We start from the raw sequence: 15045 nt of genomic DNA on the forward strand, positions 1-15045 counted from the left end.
TCTAAAAAAAATTGCATATTGTGATAAAGTTCATTATTTTCTGTAATGTACTGATAAACATTAGACTTTCATATATTTTAGATTCATTACACACAACTGAAGTAGTTCAAGCCTTTTATTGTTTTAATATTGATGATTTTGGCATACAGCTCATGAAAACCCAAATTTCCTATCTAAAAAAATTTGCATATCATGAAAAGGTTCTCTAAACGAGCTATTAACCTAATCATCGGAATCAACTAATTAACTCTAAACACCTGCAAAAGATTCCTGAGGCTTTTAAAAACTCCCAGCCTGGTTCATTACTCAAAACCGCAATCATGGGTAAGACTGCCGACCTGACTGCTTTCCAGAAGGCCATCATTGACACCCTCAAGCAAGAGGGTAAGACACAGAAATAAATTTCTGAACGAATAGGCTGTTCCCAGAGTGCTGTATCAAGGCACCTCAGTGGGAAGTCTGTGGGAAGGAAAAAGTGTGGCAGAAAACGCTGCACAACGAGAAGAGGTGACCGGACCCTGAGGAAGATTGTGGAGAAGGACCGATTCCAGACCTTGGGGGACCTGCGGAAGCAGTGGACTGAGTCTGGAGTAGAAACATCCAGAGCCACCGTGTACAGGCGTGTGCAGGAAATGGGCTACAGGTGCCGCATTCCCCAGAAACAGCGGCAGAAGCGCCTGACCTGGGCTACAGAGAAGCAGCACTGGACTGTTGCTCAGTGGTCCAAAGTACTTTTTTCGGATGAAAGCAAATTTTGCAGAGTCTGGAGGAAGACTGGGGAGAGGGAATTGCCAAAATGCCTGAAGTCCAGTGTCAAGTCCCCACAGTCAGTGATGGTCTGGGGTGCCATGTCAGCTGCTGGTGTTGGTCCACTGTGTTTTATCAAGGGCAGGGTCAATGCAGCCGCTATCAGGAGATTTTGGAGCACTTCATGCTTCCATCTGCTGAAAAGCTTTATGGAGATGAAGATTTCATTTTTCAGCACGACCTGGCACCTGCACACAGTGCCAAAACCACTGGTAAATGGTTTACTGACCATGGTATTACTGTGCTCAATTGGCCTGCCAACTCTCCTGACCTGAACCCCATAGAGAATCTGTGGGATATTGGGAAGAGAAAGTTGAGAGACACAAGACCCAACACTCTGGATGAGCTTAAGGCCGCTATGGAAGCATCCTGGGCCTCCATAACACCTCAGCAGTGCCACAGGCTGATTGCCTCCATGCCACGCCGCATTGAAGCAGTTATTTCTGCAAAAGGATTCCCGACCAAGTATTGAGTGCAGAACTGAACATAATTATTTGAAGGTTGACTTTTTTTGTATTAAAAACACTTTTCTTTTATTGGTCGGATGAAATATGCTAATTTTTTTAGATAGGAAATTTGGGTTTTCATGAGCTGTATGCCAAAATCATCAATATTAAAACAATAAAAGTAGGGGTGCACCGAAATGAAAATTCTGGTCCGAAACCGAAAATTCAGGATACCCCTTGACCGAAACCGAAACTGCCTTTTTGCCCAAATACTTTTAAAAGACCCCCCACCCCATAACAGTGCCATCCACAGACCCCCACCCACCTCATAACAGTGCCATCCACAGACCCCCACCCACCCCATAACAGTGCCATCCACAGACCCCCACCCACCCCATAACAGTGCCATCCACAGACCCCCACCCACCCCATAACAGTGCCATCCACAGACCCCCCACCTCATAACAGTGCCATCCACAGACCCCCACCCACCCCATAACAGTGCCATCCACAGACCCCCACCCCCCACCCCATAACAGTGCCATCCACAGACCCCCCACCTCATAACAGTGCCATCCACAGACCCCCACCCACCCCATAACAGTGCCATCCACAGACCCCCACCCCCCACCCCATAACAGTGCCATCCACAGACCCCCACCCCATAACAGTGCCATCCACAGACACCCCCCCCCCCCCCCCATTGTACAATTAATAGAAAATAGCGGGGAGGGACTGGGGGGAGGAGCTGGGGGCCGGTGCGTTCACTGTGCTCCGGCCCCCAGCTCCAGTAGTTATAAAAAGTGTGCAATTAATACGGATTCTATTCATGAGGCCCCCTCTACATCCTACTCACAGGGCTGTTATCTTAATGCATTGCTGGCCGGCCGGGTAGACGAGCGGCAGCGTCACGACTGACGTCACATGCCTGCGCCGCCTCCTTCATTCAGAAAGTAGGCCGGGCACATGACGTCAGTCGTGACGCTGCCGCTCGTCTGCCCGGCCGGCCAGCAATGCATTAAGATAACAGCCCTGTGAGTATGATGTAGAGGGGGCCTCATGACTAGAATCCGTATTAATTGCACACTTTTTATAACTACTGGAGCTGGGGGCCGAAGCACAGTGAACGCACCGGCCCCCAGCTCCTCCTCCCAGTCCCTCCCCGCTATTTTCTGCCGATATGTACAAATATCGGCCGAAATGGATTAGGTGCATTTTCGGCCGATATATTTTCGGCTGCCGGAATTTCGGTGCACCCCTAAATAAAAGGCTTGAACTACTTCAGTTGTGTGTAATGAATCTAAAATATATGAAAGTCTAATGTTTATCAGTACATTACAGAAAATAATGAACTTTATCACAATATGCTAATTTTTTTAGAAGGACCTGTATAATTAGATTATTTTGTTATTGAAAGTTTTTATAATTTGTCTTTTAAAGATGTGATTTAGCCCGGTATTTCTTCCACAGGATTTAGAAGATGCTCTCCCTTTGATAGAACACTACAAAGATGACTTGCTGGCTATTGGAGAGGTACTGGATATTCTTTATAGTCACACTTGCTATATTTCATGGTGTACAGTCTGACAGTAGTTTTACATTTTTATATACCGGTAGTTTTTTTCAGTATGTATGGATCTAAATGTAATCGGGTAGGAGATTCGGATCTCTGGCGGCCAGCATGCTTGCTAGGATATTGGTCCTCCACAGTCCACAAGTTGTCCATGTTTGTGTGAGGTCATCTGACAGGTCCACCCCCTGTAGTCCCCGCCACCGCCTTCGGCACTGCAAAATCCTCTGCATAGACATGAATGTAACCCATTAAAGGGGTTTTCTGAGATTCGAATACTGATGACCTGTCCTGAAGAGCTTATTGCATACTGTTCATACATTGAACGCCATGATAACCCAGTATACAGTAAGCTCCTAAGGCTCCCCCCGGTGGTGGCTGCAGGCTAGAATTTATCATCTAGGGTGCATTCACACGTCTGCATAATGGGTCCGCATCCGTTCCGCAATTTTGCAGAACGCACGTGGATCCATTAATTTTCAATGAGGCTGCAAAAGATGTGTGTGTGTGTGTGCTGTCCGCATCCGGACTTCCGTTCCACGGCCCCGCAAAAAAATAGAGCATGTCCTATTTTTGTCTGCAGCCATGGACAAGAATAGGCATTTCTATCATAGTGCGTTTCGCAAAATGCGGAACGCACATGGCTGGTGCCCGTGTTTTGTGGATGCGCAATTTGCGGACCATAAAACAGTTGTAGACAGTGTGAATGCACCCTTAGAGGGGAGTCTGTGGATTGCATCCGTTTCCCATCTACTTGAACGCCTCATTTAGCAATTAAAAGACGACTAGCAGAATACTTGTTGAATGCTCTTGGAAAACACCTTTAAATGAGGGCAAGGGGAAGTCCAGCTAAAATAAGGCAGAGTCGTTACGCTGATGATGTCACCCACGGTGAGCCTTCTGTCGTCTATTTTATAATCTTCACTAGGAATATCATACATGGGCCACGCTGTTTCTTCTATCTCTACATGTATGTTTTATATATGACCTCTGTTGATTTCATGTTTGGGAATAATATTTTGCGCTGTTTTCTTACTAGGTGGGTTTGGATTTCACGCCACGGATAGCGAACACAGACGACCAGAAAGAAGAGCAACGTCAGGTGTTCATCAGACAGATTCAACTGGCCAAGCAGCTCGGCCTGCCTCTGTGAGAGCCGGCTCAATGACTGCAGTCATTTCAGGGGAAAAAGAAGAGATACAATATTTGTTTTATGGAAAATTAAAAGGGTTTTCTGAGATTTTTTTTTTTAAACTGATGTCCTATCCTCTGGATAGGTCATCAGTATCTGATTGGTGGGGGTCCTGACATTTGGGACTCCCGCTGATCAGCTGCTTGAGATGGCAGCAGCGCTCGGCCTTTTCGCAGCTTTTCACATTCATCGGTCACATGGCATAGGCGCAGCTCACACTCATTGAAGTGAATGGGGTTGAGCTACAATACCAAGCGCTGCCACTATACAATGTGCGGCGCTGTGCTTGGTGAGCTGAGAGAAAGTCGCGGCGCTACTGCGAGCGCCAGTGCCTTCTCAAACAGCTGATCGGCGGCGGTCCAGGTGTCAGACCTCACTGATCAGATACATTAGTTAAAAAATCTCGTAAAATCTCTTTATTGGCGCTTTATTCTGAGACAGAAATGTAACATGTATGGCAAGCTTAACCCCGTACTTCACACCCATACGTCACAGTGGTTGAGGGAATGTATGGAGCTGCGCCTGCTCCATATGCGGTGGGTGCTGGCTGTGACATACAGCAGGCACCCGGCCGCAATGACGAGGAACAGCAATCCCGACGAACCCCGTCGTTTAACTCCTCAGGTGCCACAATCAACAGCAATCGCAGCACCTGTGAGGTAAGGCAGAGGGATGCGGTTCCCTCTGCTTTCTGATCGGAGCCCCGCAGTGACTCTGTGGGGCTCCAATCGGTTACCATTGCAGCCTGGATTCTGCTGAAGCCTTCCATGGTAAGCTCCCTGCTGCTCTGTGCACGAAGCACAGCTCAGCAGGGACAGTGTAAAAATCCTATTCAACTTAATAGATCTCTGTTAGGGTAAATATGACAAGGACCCCAGGTTCTAACCTCCTAAGGAGCTAATAGTTATTAAATAAAAAGTAAAAAAATAATAATAATTCAATAGTAAAAGTTGAAATCACCTCTTTTCTCAATTTTACATATAAAAATATATTAACAATAAAAAAAAACCTGTGCGATGAACGACATAACAGGGGAAAAAAAATGAAAAAAACACGATTCGACATTTTTAAGTCCCCTTTCCCCCCCAAAAAAAAGAATGACAGTGATCAAAAAGTCGTACGTACCACAAAAATTGTACCACTAAAAACTACTGTTCATCCTGCAAAAAACAAGCCCCCATACAGCTCTGTGGACGGAAATGTAAACAAGTTATGGCTGTCAGAATATGGCCATGCAAAGAAAATTTAGATTTAAAAAAAAAGTTAGTAAAACAAAAAAAAAATATAGAAGTTTGGTATCTTCGTATTAAGCCGCAGAATAAAGATGTCATGTCTATTTTAGCACACAGTGAACACCATGAGGTCAAAACCCCAAAAACCCTGGTGGAATTGTGTGGTTTTTTTTTTCTATTTAACCCCACAAATAATTTGCTTTTCCGTTTTCCTATAACAGACATGGTAAATTAAATGGTTCCTTTAAAAAATACAACTTATCCTGCATATGGCTATTGGAACGTGGGGAGGAAAAAAAAAAGAAAATGCAAAACCAAAAATGGGCCCAGAACATAAAGAGAACCTTTCACCGCTCCTGACACGCCTGTTTTAATAGCTTCATGCATTCCCTGTGTAATAACAATTCTGGAGCATCTATTCTTATGTCTGTATGTTGTGCCGTTCCTTTATTATTTCTACTAGAAGTTATGAATGAATTACTAGCAGTCTGCAGTAAGGGTACAGCGGGGAGGTAACCAGTTGGAGGTGTGTCCTGCACCTGTCTGACAATAGCAGCACTGATTGGATAGAGTAAGTCTGTGCAGGGACACACCCCCAACTGGTTACCTCCCCTCTGTACCCTTACTGCAGACTGCTAGCATTTAATTTAAAACTTCTATTTAGAGGCGACAGGCCCTCTTGAAGGGGGTTAAAGGAGCGTGCTGTGTATATATTGAAGGCAGCAATAAGGCTGGGGCTACATGACAAATTTAGCAGCGACACACATTGCCCTACAAAAGACCGCAATGTAGTGCTGCTAATAAAAGTGGATGGGGTTGCATTGCAACTCGCGATTTGCTTCCGCTGCATCACGAATGTTGCAAGAAATCTAAACCTGCTGGATTTCTTTTGATTGTCATCTCACGGCAGCTTTTGGGTTAACCCCATTCACTTTCATTGTTGTGATGCAGGAAGCGGTGCACTGCGATCTTTGGCCTGAAGTTGCTGTGTATCTCAGCCTACAAAGTATGCACTAAGCTCCCCCTAGTGGTATCTGCAGATATCCATAATTTATAGGGCCTACCCGTCACCAGGATCAACCCTATTAAACCAGCCATACTTGCTGGTAGGGAATGATCCTGCTGATTAAAATGACACATGTCTGTGAAAATCGGTTGCCGCCTTCCTAAGAAAAAGAAGACCTTTATTTTTTATGCAAATGAGGGCTTCAGTACACAGAGATGCACTTAGGGGTAGGTTCCACCTTTCAGTGCACTGAAGTCCACATTTACATAAAGAATAAAAAAAATTTTTTATGGAAAGCAGTGACAGTTTTTCCAAAGACATGCATAATTTTAATAAGCAGGATCAACCCTACCAAGCAGTAAGCCTGGTTTAATAGGGCTGATCCAGCTATTTGATTTAATTATTTATCTCTACTCGCCTTCAGTTCTATTCTATACACCACATCCTTTGCTTTCAACCATTTCTTTGTAAACCGTGCAACTGGAAAATAATTTATTATGGTGTCTTGTCTTTTTTTAACTTGTTTTAAAAGCATTTTTTTTTTTTTTTTATCCTTTTCGTTCCAGAAATGTTCATTCGCGTTCAGCTGGAAGACCAACTATTAACCTCTTAAAGGAACAAGGTACCATTATAATTTACTTCTGGACTAAAATTAAGCAATTTCTACAAGGATTTTCTGGAAATTCTCGCATCACCTGCAGACACCACAGACTAGTATTTTGTGAAGCAAATATTGAAAAATTGGTGTGCCCCTACGGGATGCTTACCTGTCGCTTATTCTCCGTTAGATCATTAAAGGGGTTCTCTGGGAATTAAGAAAATGAAAATACTTAAATATTACTTGATTATAAATATATTCCCAAATACCTGTTAGTTATAATGGCTCGTTGTGTCTATGGAGCAATCATTAGGAGAAATAAATGGCCTGCCAGTCCTATTAGTACACACAAAACCTGTCCTAATCACACAGGAGGACAAGTTACTTCACAACACTGAGCTAAAGAGCTGCCTCATCCTCCTCTCTGCTCTGCTTGTCAGGAATCATGATCCTGAATACAGCTGATAAGATCTTCAGCTGAATCTCTCGTAGGAATGGAGTCACATGAGAAGACATGTAGTACAGAGAGGAGGTTGGGATGCGGTAATGAGCAGCAGCACTTGTATGAAGTCTCCATTACCACAGACTGTCCTCTCTGTACTTCATGTCTCCTCATGATCTCCTTACAGAGATTCAGCTGCAGATCTTATCATCTGTATTCAGGATCATAATCTCTGACAAGCATAGCAGAGAGGAGGATGAGGCAGCTCTTTAGCTCAGTGTTGTGAAGTAACTTGTCCTCCTGTGTAATTAGGACAGCTTTGTCTGTACTAATAAGACAGCGGCCATTTAATTTTCCCTGATTGGTCCCCAGACAAAACAAGCCATTATAATTAAAGGTATTTGGGAATATATTTATAATAAAGTAATGTTTACGTAATTTTATTTTCTTAATTCCCTGAGAACCCTTTAAGTTCGGCATCTTTTTAGCTCAACTCCATTAGGACACAGCTGTGATCTGGGACTACAGCCTAGCTACAGTGCCTACAGGGAGTCTGAGGTAGTCCGAGATACACCCCCTCTTCCTTTCCCCTGTAGATCAGCCTTTTCTGATTGGCTGCTGTATTTACGGTATACACTAGCCCATCCCCCCCTTACAAAGAAGTCAGTGCATGGAACACTGATTTCAAATACCAGGGCCGAAGAGGCAGTGATATAAATATTGGAATTTGGTTCCATGGAGGATGGGTGGGAGGTTAGATTACCACTGCTGTTGTCAGCTGCTGTATGTGTAGTTGATGGACGCCTGCTTTTTTGATTTGCAGGGGCTGAGCATGTCCTCCTCCATGCATTTGATGGGAAGCCATCAGTGGCGATGGAAGGTGTCAAAGCTGGGTATTATTTTTCCATTCCCCCCTCAATCATCAGAAGTGAGCAGGTAAAGCTAAAAGGGAGCAGGTGGCTACTTTTGGAGGATGGCTGCTTTAAATCAAAACACTACAGTATATTCCAATTATATATAAATATAATCTACAGAAATGTTTAGTAACTAAAATGTATGTACCTTACTTACTCTGCACTGATCCTTAGTTACATCCTGTATTATACTCCAGAGCTGCACTCGCTATTCTGCTGGTGGAGTCACTGTGTACATACATTACATTACTTCTCCTGTACTGATCCTGAGTTACATCCTGTATTATACTCCAGAGCTGCACTCGCTATTCTGCTGGTGGAGTCACTGTCTACATACATTACATTACTTATCCTGTACTGATCCTGAGTTACATCCTGTATTATACTCCAGAGCTGCACTCACTATTCTGCTGGTGGAGTCACTGTGTGCATACATTACATTACTTATCCTGTACTGATCCTGAGTTACATCCTGTATTATACACCAGAGCTGCACTCATTATTCTGCTGGTGGAGTCACTATGTACAGTCGTGGCCAAAAGTTTTGAGAATGACACAAATATTAGTTTTCACAAAGTTTGCTGCTAAACTGCTTTTAGATCTTTGTTTCAGTTGTTTCTGTGATGTAGTGAAATATAATTACACGCACTTCATACGTTTCAAAGGCTTTTATCGACAATTACATGACATTTATGCAAAGAGTCAGTATTTGCAGTGTTGGCCCTTCTTTTTCAGGACCTCTGCAATTCGACTGGGCATGCTCTCAATCAACTTCTGGGCCAATTCCTGACTGATAGCAACCCATTCTTTCATAATCACTTCTTGGAGTTTGTCAGAATTAGTGGGTTTTTGTTTGTCCACCCGCCTCTTGAGGATTGACCACAAGTTCTCAATGGGATTAAGATCTGGGGAGTTTCCAGGCCATGGACCCAAAATGTCAACGTTTTGGTCCCCGAGCCACTTAGTTATCACTTTTGCCTTATGGCACGGTGCTCCATCGTGCTGGAAAATGCATTGTTCTTCACCAAACTGTTGTTGGATTGTTGGAAGAAGTTGCTGTTGGAGGGTGTTTTGGTACCATTCTTTATTCATGGCTGTGTTTTTGGGCAAAATTGTGAGTGAGCCCACTCCCTTGGATGAGAAGCAACCCCACACATGAATGGTCTCAGGATGCTTTACTGTTGGCATGACACAGGACTGATGGTAGCGCTCACCTTTTCTTCTCCGGACAAGCCTTTTCCTGATGCCCCAAACAATCGGAAAGAGGCTTCATCGGAGAATATGACTTTGCCCCAGTCCTCAGCAGTCCATTCACCATATTTTCTGCAGAAGATCAATCTGTCCCTGATGTTTTTTTTGGAGAGAAGTGGCTTCTTTGCTGCCCTTCTTGACACCAGGCCATCTTCCAAAAGTCTTCGCCTCACTGTGCGTGCAGATGCGCTCACACCTGCCTGCTGCCATTCCTGAGCAAGCTCTGCACTGGTGGCACTCCGATCCCGCAGCTGAATCCTCTTTAGGAGACGATCCTGGCGCTTGCTGGACTTTCTTGGACGCCCTGAAGCCTTCTTAACAAGAATTAAACCTCTTTCCTTGAAGTTCTTGATGATCCTATAAATTGTTGATTGAGGTGCAATCTTAGTAGCCACAATATCCTTGCCTGTGAAGCCATTTTTATGCAACGCAATGATGGCTGCACGCGTTTCTTTGCAGGTCACCATGGTTAACAATGGAAGAACAATGATTTCAAGCATCACCCTCCTTTTAACAGGTCAAGTCTGCCATTTTAACCCAATCAGCCTGACATAATGATCTCCAGCCTTGTGCTCGTCAACATTCTCACCTGAGTTAACAAGACGATTACTGAAATGATCTCAGCAGGTCCTTTAATGACAGCAATGAAATGCAGTGGAAAGTTTTTTTGGGATTCAGTTAATTTTCATGGCAAAGAAGGACTATGCAATTCATCTGATCACTCTTCATAACATTCTGGAGTATATGCAAATTGCTATTATAAAAACTTAAGCAGCAACTTTTCCAATTTCCAATATTTATGTAATTCTCAAAACTTTTGGCCACGACTGTACATAAATTACATGATTATACTCCACAGCTGCACTCGTTAATCTGCTGAACAGTTTAGCTCAGTTCCTATAATGCAGTTTTCTTGAACATCAGATTACTGTTCACCAGAATAAGCTCTTTTGAGACCTGAGGCAGCAAGGAATTTCTGAAAGATTTCAGCTCTGAAGCTTGCAGAATAGTGACTGCAGCTCTGGAGTATAGCACAGGCTGTAACTCAGCATCATTACATAGAAGTAATAAAAATATATTTACCAAGGTTACTTTAGTTTTCTTTCCTTTTTCTCACTGTGGATGGACACATTAATGGGAGCACTTGTGCACAGACAATTGCCTAGACCCAGGGAAAATACATATTTCGGGCTCATGCACACGGCCGTATTGCGGGCCACATACAGGGGGTCTGCAATACACGGGCACTGGCCGTGTGCATCACGGTTCGCGGACCCATTCACTTGAATGGGTCCGCAATCTGGGAGATGCGGAACAGAGGCACGGATCGGAAGCACTACGGAGTGCTTCTGTGGGTCTACTGTACTACTTTTTTGCGGTGTGGTCCGTCGGATGCGGATCGCGGACCCCATTTAAGTGAATGGGTCCGCGATCAGCATGTGGCTGCCCCACGGTTGGTGCCCGTGCATTGCAGGCAGCAATTTACTGTCCGCAGCATGGGCCCGGCCAGCACGCGGTCGTGTGCATAAGCCCTTATTCGTATTATTTAGGTAACAGGATGTGTTCACTTTTGAATGTGTGATTATGAAAAGCAGAAGGTATCTGTGCCACCCTGATGTTCATCTAGTTTATAATACTCTATAATACAAAATAAGGCTACTTCCACATATGTTGTTAATTCTGGTATTGAAATCCGGCAGCGGATTTCAATACTGGACTTAAACAGATCTGTTTTAATTTTGCACATGAGGATGCATCTGTTCTGTTAGGAAGCGGTTGTGTGAAATCAAAACGTAAAAAACGGATCAATGGGTGACGGATCTGGTTTTTTGTTGGCTCTTAAAAAACTGATCCGTCACCCTTGACTTACATTGTTTTCAGTGACTGATGCGTTTTTTTAAATTTTTATGACCGGATACAAAACCACAGCTTGCAGCGGCTTTGTGTCCTGTCACAAAACGTAATGCTGCCGTAATTGAAGACCTCCTGATGCATTCTGAACTGATCTATTTCCAATCGGAGTGCATGAGGACTAAATGGGAAAGTTTTTTTCGTCAGAGGATCTCAATACCTTAAAACAACACGTAAGTGTGAAACAGGCCTTAAACATATAACGTCTCCGATACCGGTCTTGTGTGTAATTCATCTCCATTCTCCTAAGAAGCAGAAGCTGGTGAAGCAGCTGCCTCTAGAGAACCTGTGTTTGGAGACAGACTCCCCGGCTCTGGGACCAGAGAAGCAGGTAAGGAAGATGTTACTGATACTATGTTCTTTAACCCCGTCCCAGACTTCCCGTCCTCAAGTAGTTGGCGCACCCTGATGTCCTATAACATCGTGGTGATTGTCACTGCGCCCCTATGATCACAGACGGTAAGCCACTTGTAATACACCGCCACTGATCGCCAGCCCTAGCGAGATCATTTCCAGGGCTTGTGTCGCTATCGTGACGATCTGGGACCTGGACCATTGTGTATTTCTATGGACAGACACATTGAGAGACATTTATTGAGCCTTTTGAAAAAAAAAAAAACATATATACTATCATGGCCGTCATATATATGGTCTTCTCAACACGTAATATAATTTTATACACTTAAGTAGCAAGTTAATAAAAAAGGAGAAATGACATAATGGTAACAAAAAATTAAAAGCCTGAATGAACTCCAGAATAGTCTGGTCCTGAAGGGGTTAAAGCGCTTTTATTTTTTTATTTTTATTTTTTTTATTAGTGTCCGTAATCATGACAGTGATATTTGTTGAGCATCATACAGTCTCACTTACTGTGATAAAGTGTGATGGTGGTGGATCCTATTCAGTTTGATACTCTGTGATGTCACTGGTTGTTCTTGGGTCTTCTAGTCTGTGATGTCACTGGTTGTTCTTGGGTCACTGGTTGTTCTTGGGTCTTCCAGTCTGTGATGTCACTGGTTGTTCTTGGGTCTTCCAGTCTGTGATGTCACTGGTTGTTCTTGGGTCTTTTAGTCTGTGAGGTCACTGGTTATTTTTGGGTCTTCTAGTCTGTAAGGTCACTGTTTGTTCTTGGGTCTTCTAGTCTGTGAGGTCACTGGTTGTTCTTGGGTCTTCTAGTCTGAGGTCACTGGTTGTTCTTGGGTCTTCTAGTCTGTGATGTCACTGGTTGTTCTTGGGTCTTCTAGTCTGTGATGTCACTGGTTGTTCTTGGGTCTTCTAGTCTGTGATGTCACTGGTTGTTCTTGGGTCTTCTAGTCTGAGGTCACTGGTTGTTCTTGGGTCTTTTAGTCTGTGAGGTCACTGTTTGTTCTTGGGTCTTCTAGTCTGTGAGGTCACTGGTTGTTTTGGGGTCTTCTAGTCTGTGAGGTCACTGGTTGTTCTTGGGTCTTCCAGTCTGTGATGTCACTGGTTGTTCTTGGGTCTTCTAGTCTGTGATGTCACTGGTTGTTCTTGGGTCTTTAGTCTGTGATGTCACTGGTTGTTCTTGGGTCTTCTAGTCTGAGGTCACTGGTTGTTCTTGGGTCTTCTAGTCTGTGAGGTCACTGGTTGTTCTTGGGTCTTCCAGTCTGTGAGGTCACTGGTTGTTCTTGGGTCTTTTAGTCTGTGAGGTCACTGGTTGTTATTGGGTCTTTTAGTCTGAGGTCACTGGTGGTTGTTGGTCTTTTAGTCGGTGAGGTCACTGGTTGTTCGTGGCTCTTCTAGTCTGTGATGGCAGAAGAGCTCCTGAAGGTAGCAGATAAAACGGCGCACTACATCGGATACTTGACGGTACCTGTTTATTGTATTAAAAAAAAACATCTAAAAAGAACAGCTACACGTTTCAGTAGTGGTCCGCCACCTTCATTAAGCTCAATAAAATATATACAGATGATCAATAAATACCGGTCTCACCGGAAATGGAGAGTGGAACATGTCAGAGAACAATAAATACAAAAGTAGCAAAAAATGTGTGAGTTACGCCCTATAACTCAGGTTCAGTCTCATTTCCCAAAAATCCCTGTCTCCCAGTTTTGGTAGCACTTTTGATATGTAGCTCTTAGCTTAGGCACATGAAGGGTGGGAGTGGGATGTGAGCAGGCGTTTCTCCTGTATGGGTAACCGTTTGCCAATAGAAGTGATACCGCTTGATCCCATCTACGGAAGATTGCATGAGAGTTGCCATCCGGAAAGTCTGGGTTCCTACATAATGTAAGATATAAGGATTCAGAAGGTGAAAGGTCATCAGAGGATTAAATCTGATCTCCTCAGATAATCAATTGCACAACAAGGGCAACACTACAGCCAAACAGGTGGTGAGCGTACGGGTGCTCTAGCTTGGTACCTAAAAAGTGCGATTGTCCTCGTAAATTTTTTATCGGACGGTATGGGTATGTTCAGACGGAGCACGGCATATCCCATGACAGAAACTGCTGCGGTTTCTGACGTGGGTTTTCATGTAGACCCGCTCTAGGTTTAGCTAAACTTCGAGCAGGCTCCTGCTGCGGCTTTGCGAAATGTGCTCTGAAACCTGTGCCCAAAACCCTAAATGTGAACCTACCCTACGACGGACATAACGGGCAAGAGCATACTCCTGTCAATCAGCAGCTCTTGGTAATCTGTCTTTGACAGGACCTCCCTGTCCACCGTCGGCACCTCTCTCATCATCTCCTCTGGGTTTTTGCATGTCACTTCTATTTGTCACTACTGTAGTGATTCAGGCCAAGTGTTATTTCCATGCGGTTATTTTGAATTGCAAAGCAGTGACTTCTATAACAATTCACTGACCGCAGTGAATAGCGTCCAGTGCCCGGAGAGCTTAACCCATTCAGGACCATGCTTTTGCTTTTCTAAAGTGAATTTTGTGAACCGGTGACAGGGCCATGGGTACCCACGGGTCACTGATGCATGTGGGGAGCAGAGGCTAGTCCCCAGGGTCCAGTCCCGCAGAAGAGCTGCTGTAGAGCATAATGCAGAAAAAGTTACTGCTGAATTCGGAATGCTCTTTTACTGACAAGGGTGTGATTATTCCACTATTTTATCACATTTAAGGAGTCCTCTCACTTCAGGAAATGGCCTTTATCTTGTAGAGAAAGTGAATACAAGCCACTTACTAATGTATTGTGATTGTCCATATTGCCTCCTTTGCTGGCTGGATTCATTTTTCCGTCACATTATACACTGTGCGTTTCCATGGTTACGACCACCCTGCAATCCATCAGTGATGGTCGTGCTTGCGCACTATAGGAAAAAGTGCCAGCCTTTCTGGTGGCGGGGACTGTGGGAGCCCACATAGGCTGGTGCTTTTTCCTATATTGTACAAGCACGACCACCACTGATGGATTGCAGGGTGGACATAACCTCTGGATAGGAGCAGTGTATAATGTGATGGGAAAATGAATCCAGCCAGCAGAGGAAGCAATATGGATAATAACGGTACATTAGCAAGTGGCTTGTATTAACTTCAGCAAATAGCATTTATTATGTAGATGAAGTGACACAACCCCTTTAATGCAACCAAGTTATCACCATGAGAGTCTGATTTAAGTGATATGAAGGGGTTATCCCATCTCAGTCAATGGGGGCATATCGCTAGTATATGCCCCCATTGTCTGATGGGTGCGGGTCCCACCTCTGGGAC

The 15045-nt window shown here is 44.2% G+C and overlaps 1 protein-coding gene across 4 annotated transcripts in view; it reads left to right on the forward strand.

The window, feature by feature from the left end:
* The window catches only part of TATDN3 (TatD DNase domain containing 3), a 51364-nt gene that overhangs the window by 28125 nt on the left and 8194 nt on the right, over nt 1-15045 (forward strand). The window contains exons 5-9 of one of the 4 annotated variants that reach the window (XM_044289846.1): nt 2724-2786; nt 3863-3972; nt 6820-6875; nt 8117-8229; nt 11620-11700. In XM_044289846.1, coding sequence (XP_044145781.1) covers nt 2724-2786; nt 3863-3972; nt 6820-6875; nt 8117-8229; nt 11620-11700 — 423 coding nt within the window. The remainder of the gene's footprint in view (nt 1-2723; nt 2787-3862; nt 3973-6819; nt 6876-8116; nt 8230-11619; nt 11701-15045) is intronic. The other 3 variants (XM_044289847.1, XM_044289848.1, XM_044289849.1) reach the window with 3 other exon arrangements.

Source organism: Bufo gargarizans, chromosome 4 (assembly GCF_014858855.1).
Source record: "Bufo gargarizans isolate SCDJY-AF-19 chromosome 4, ASM1485885v1, whole genome shotgun sequence".
Taxonomy (NCBI): domain Eukaryota; kingdom Metazoa; phylum Chordata; class Amphibia; order Anura; family Bufonidae; genus Bufo; species Bufo gargarizans.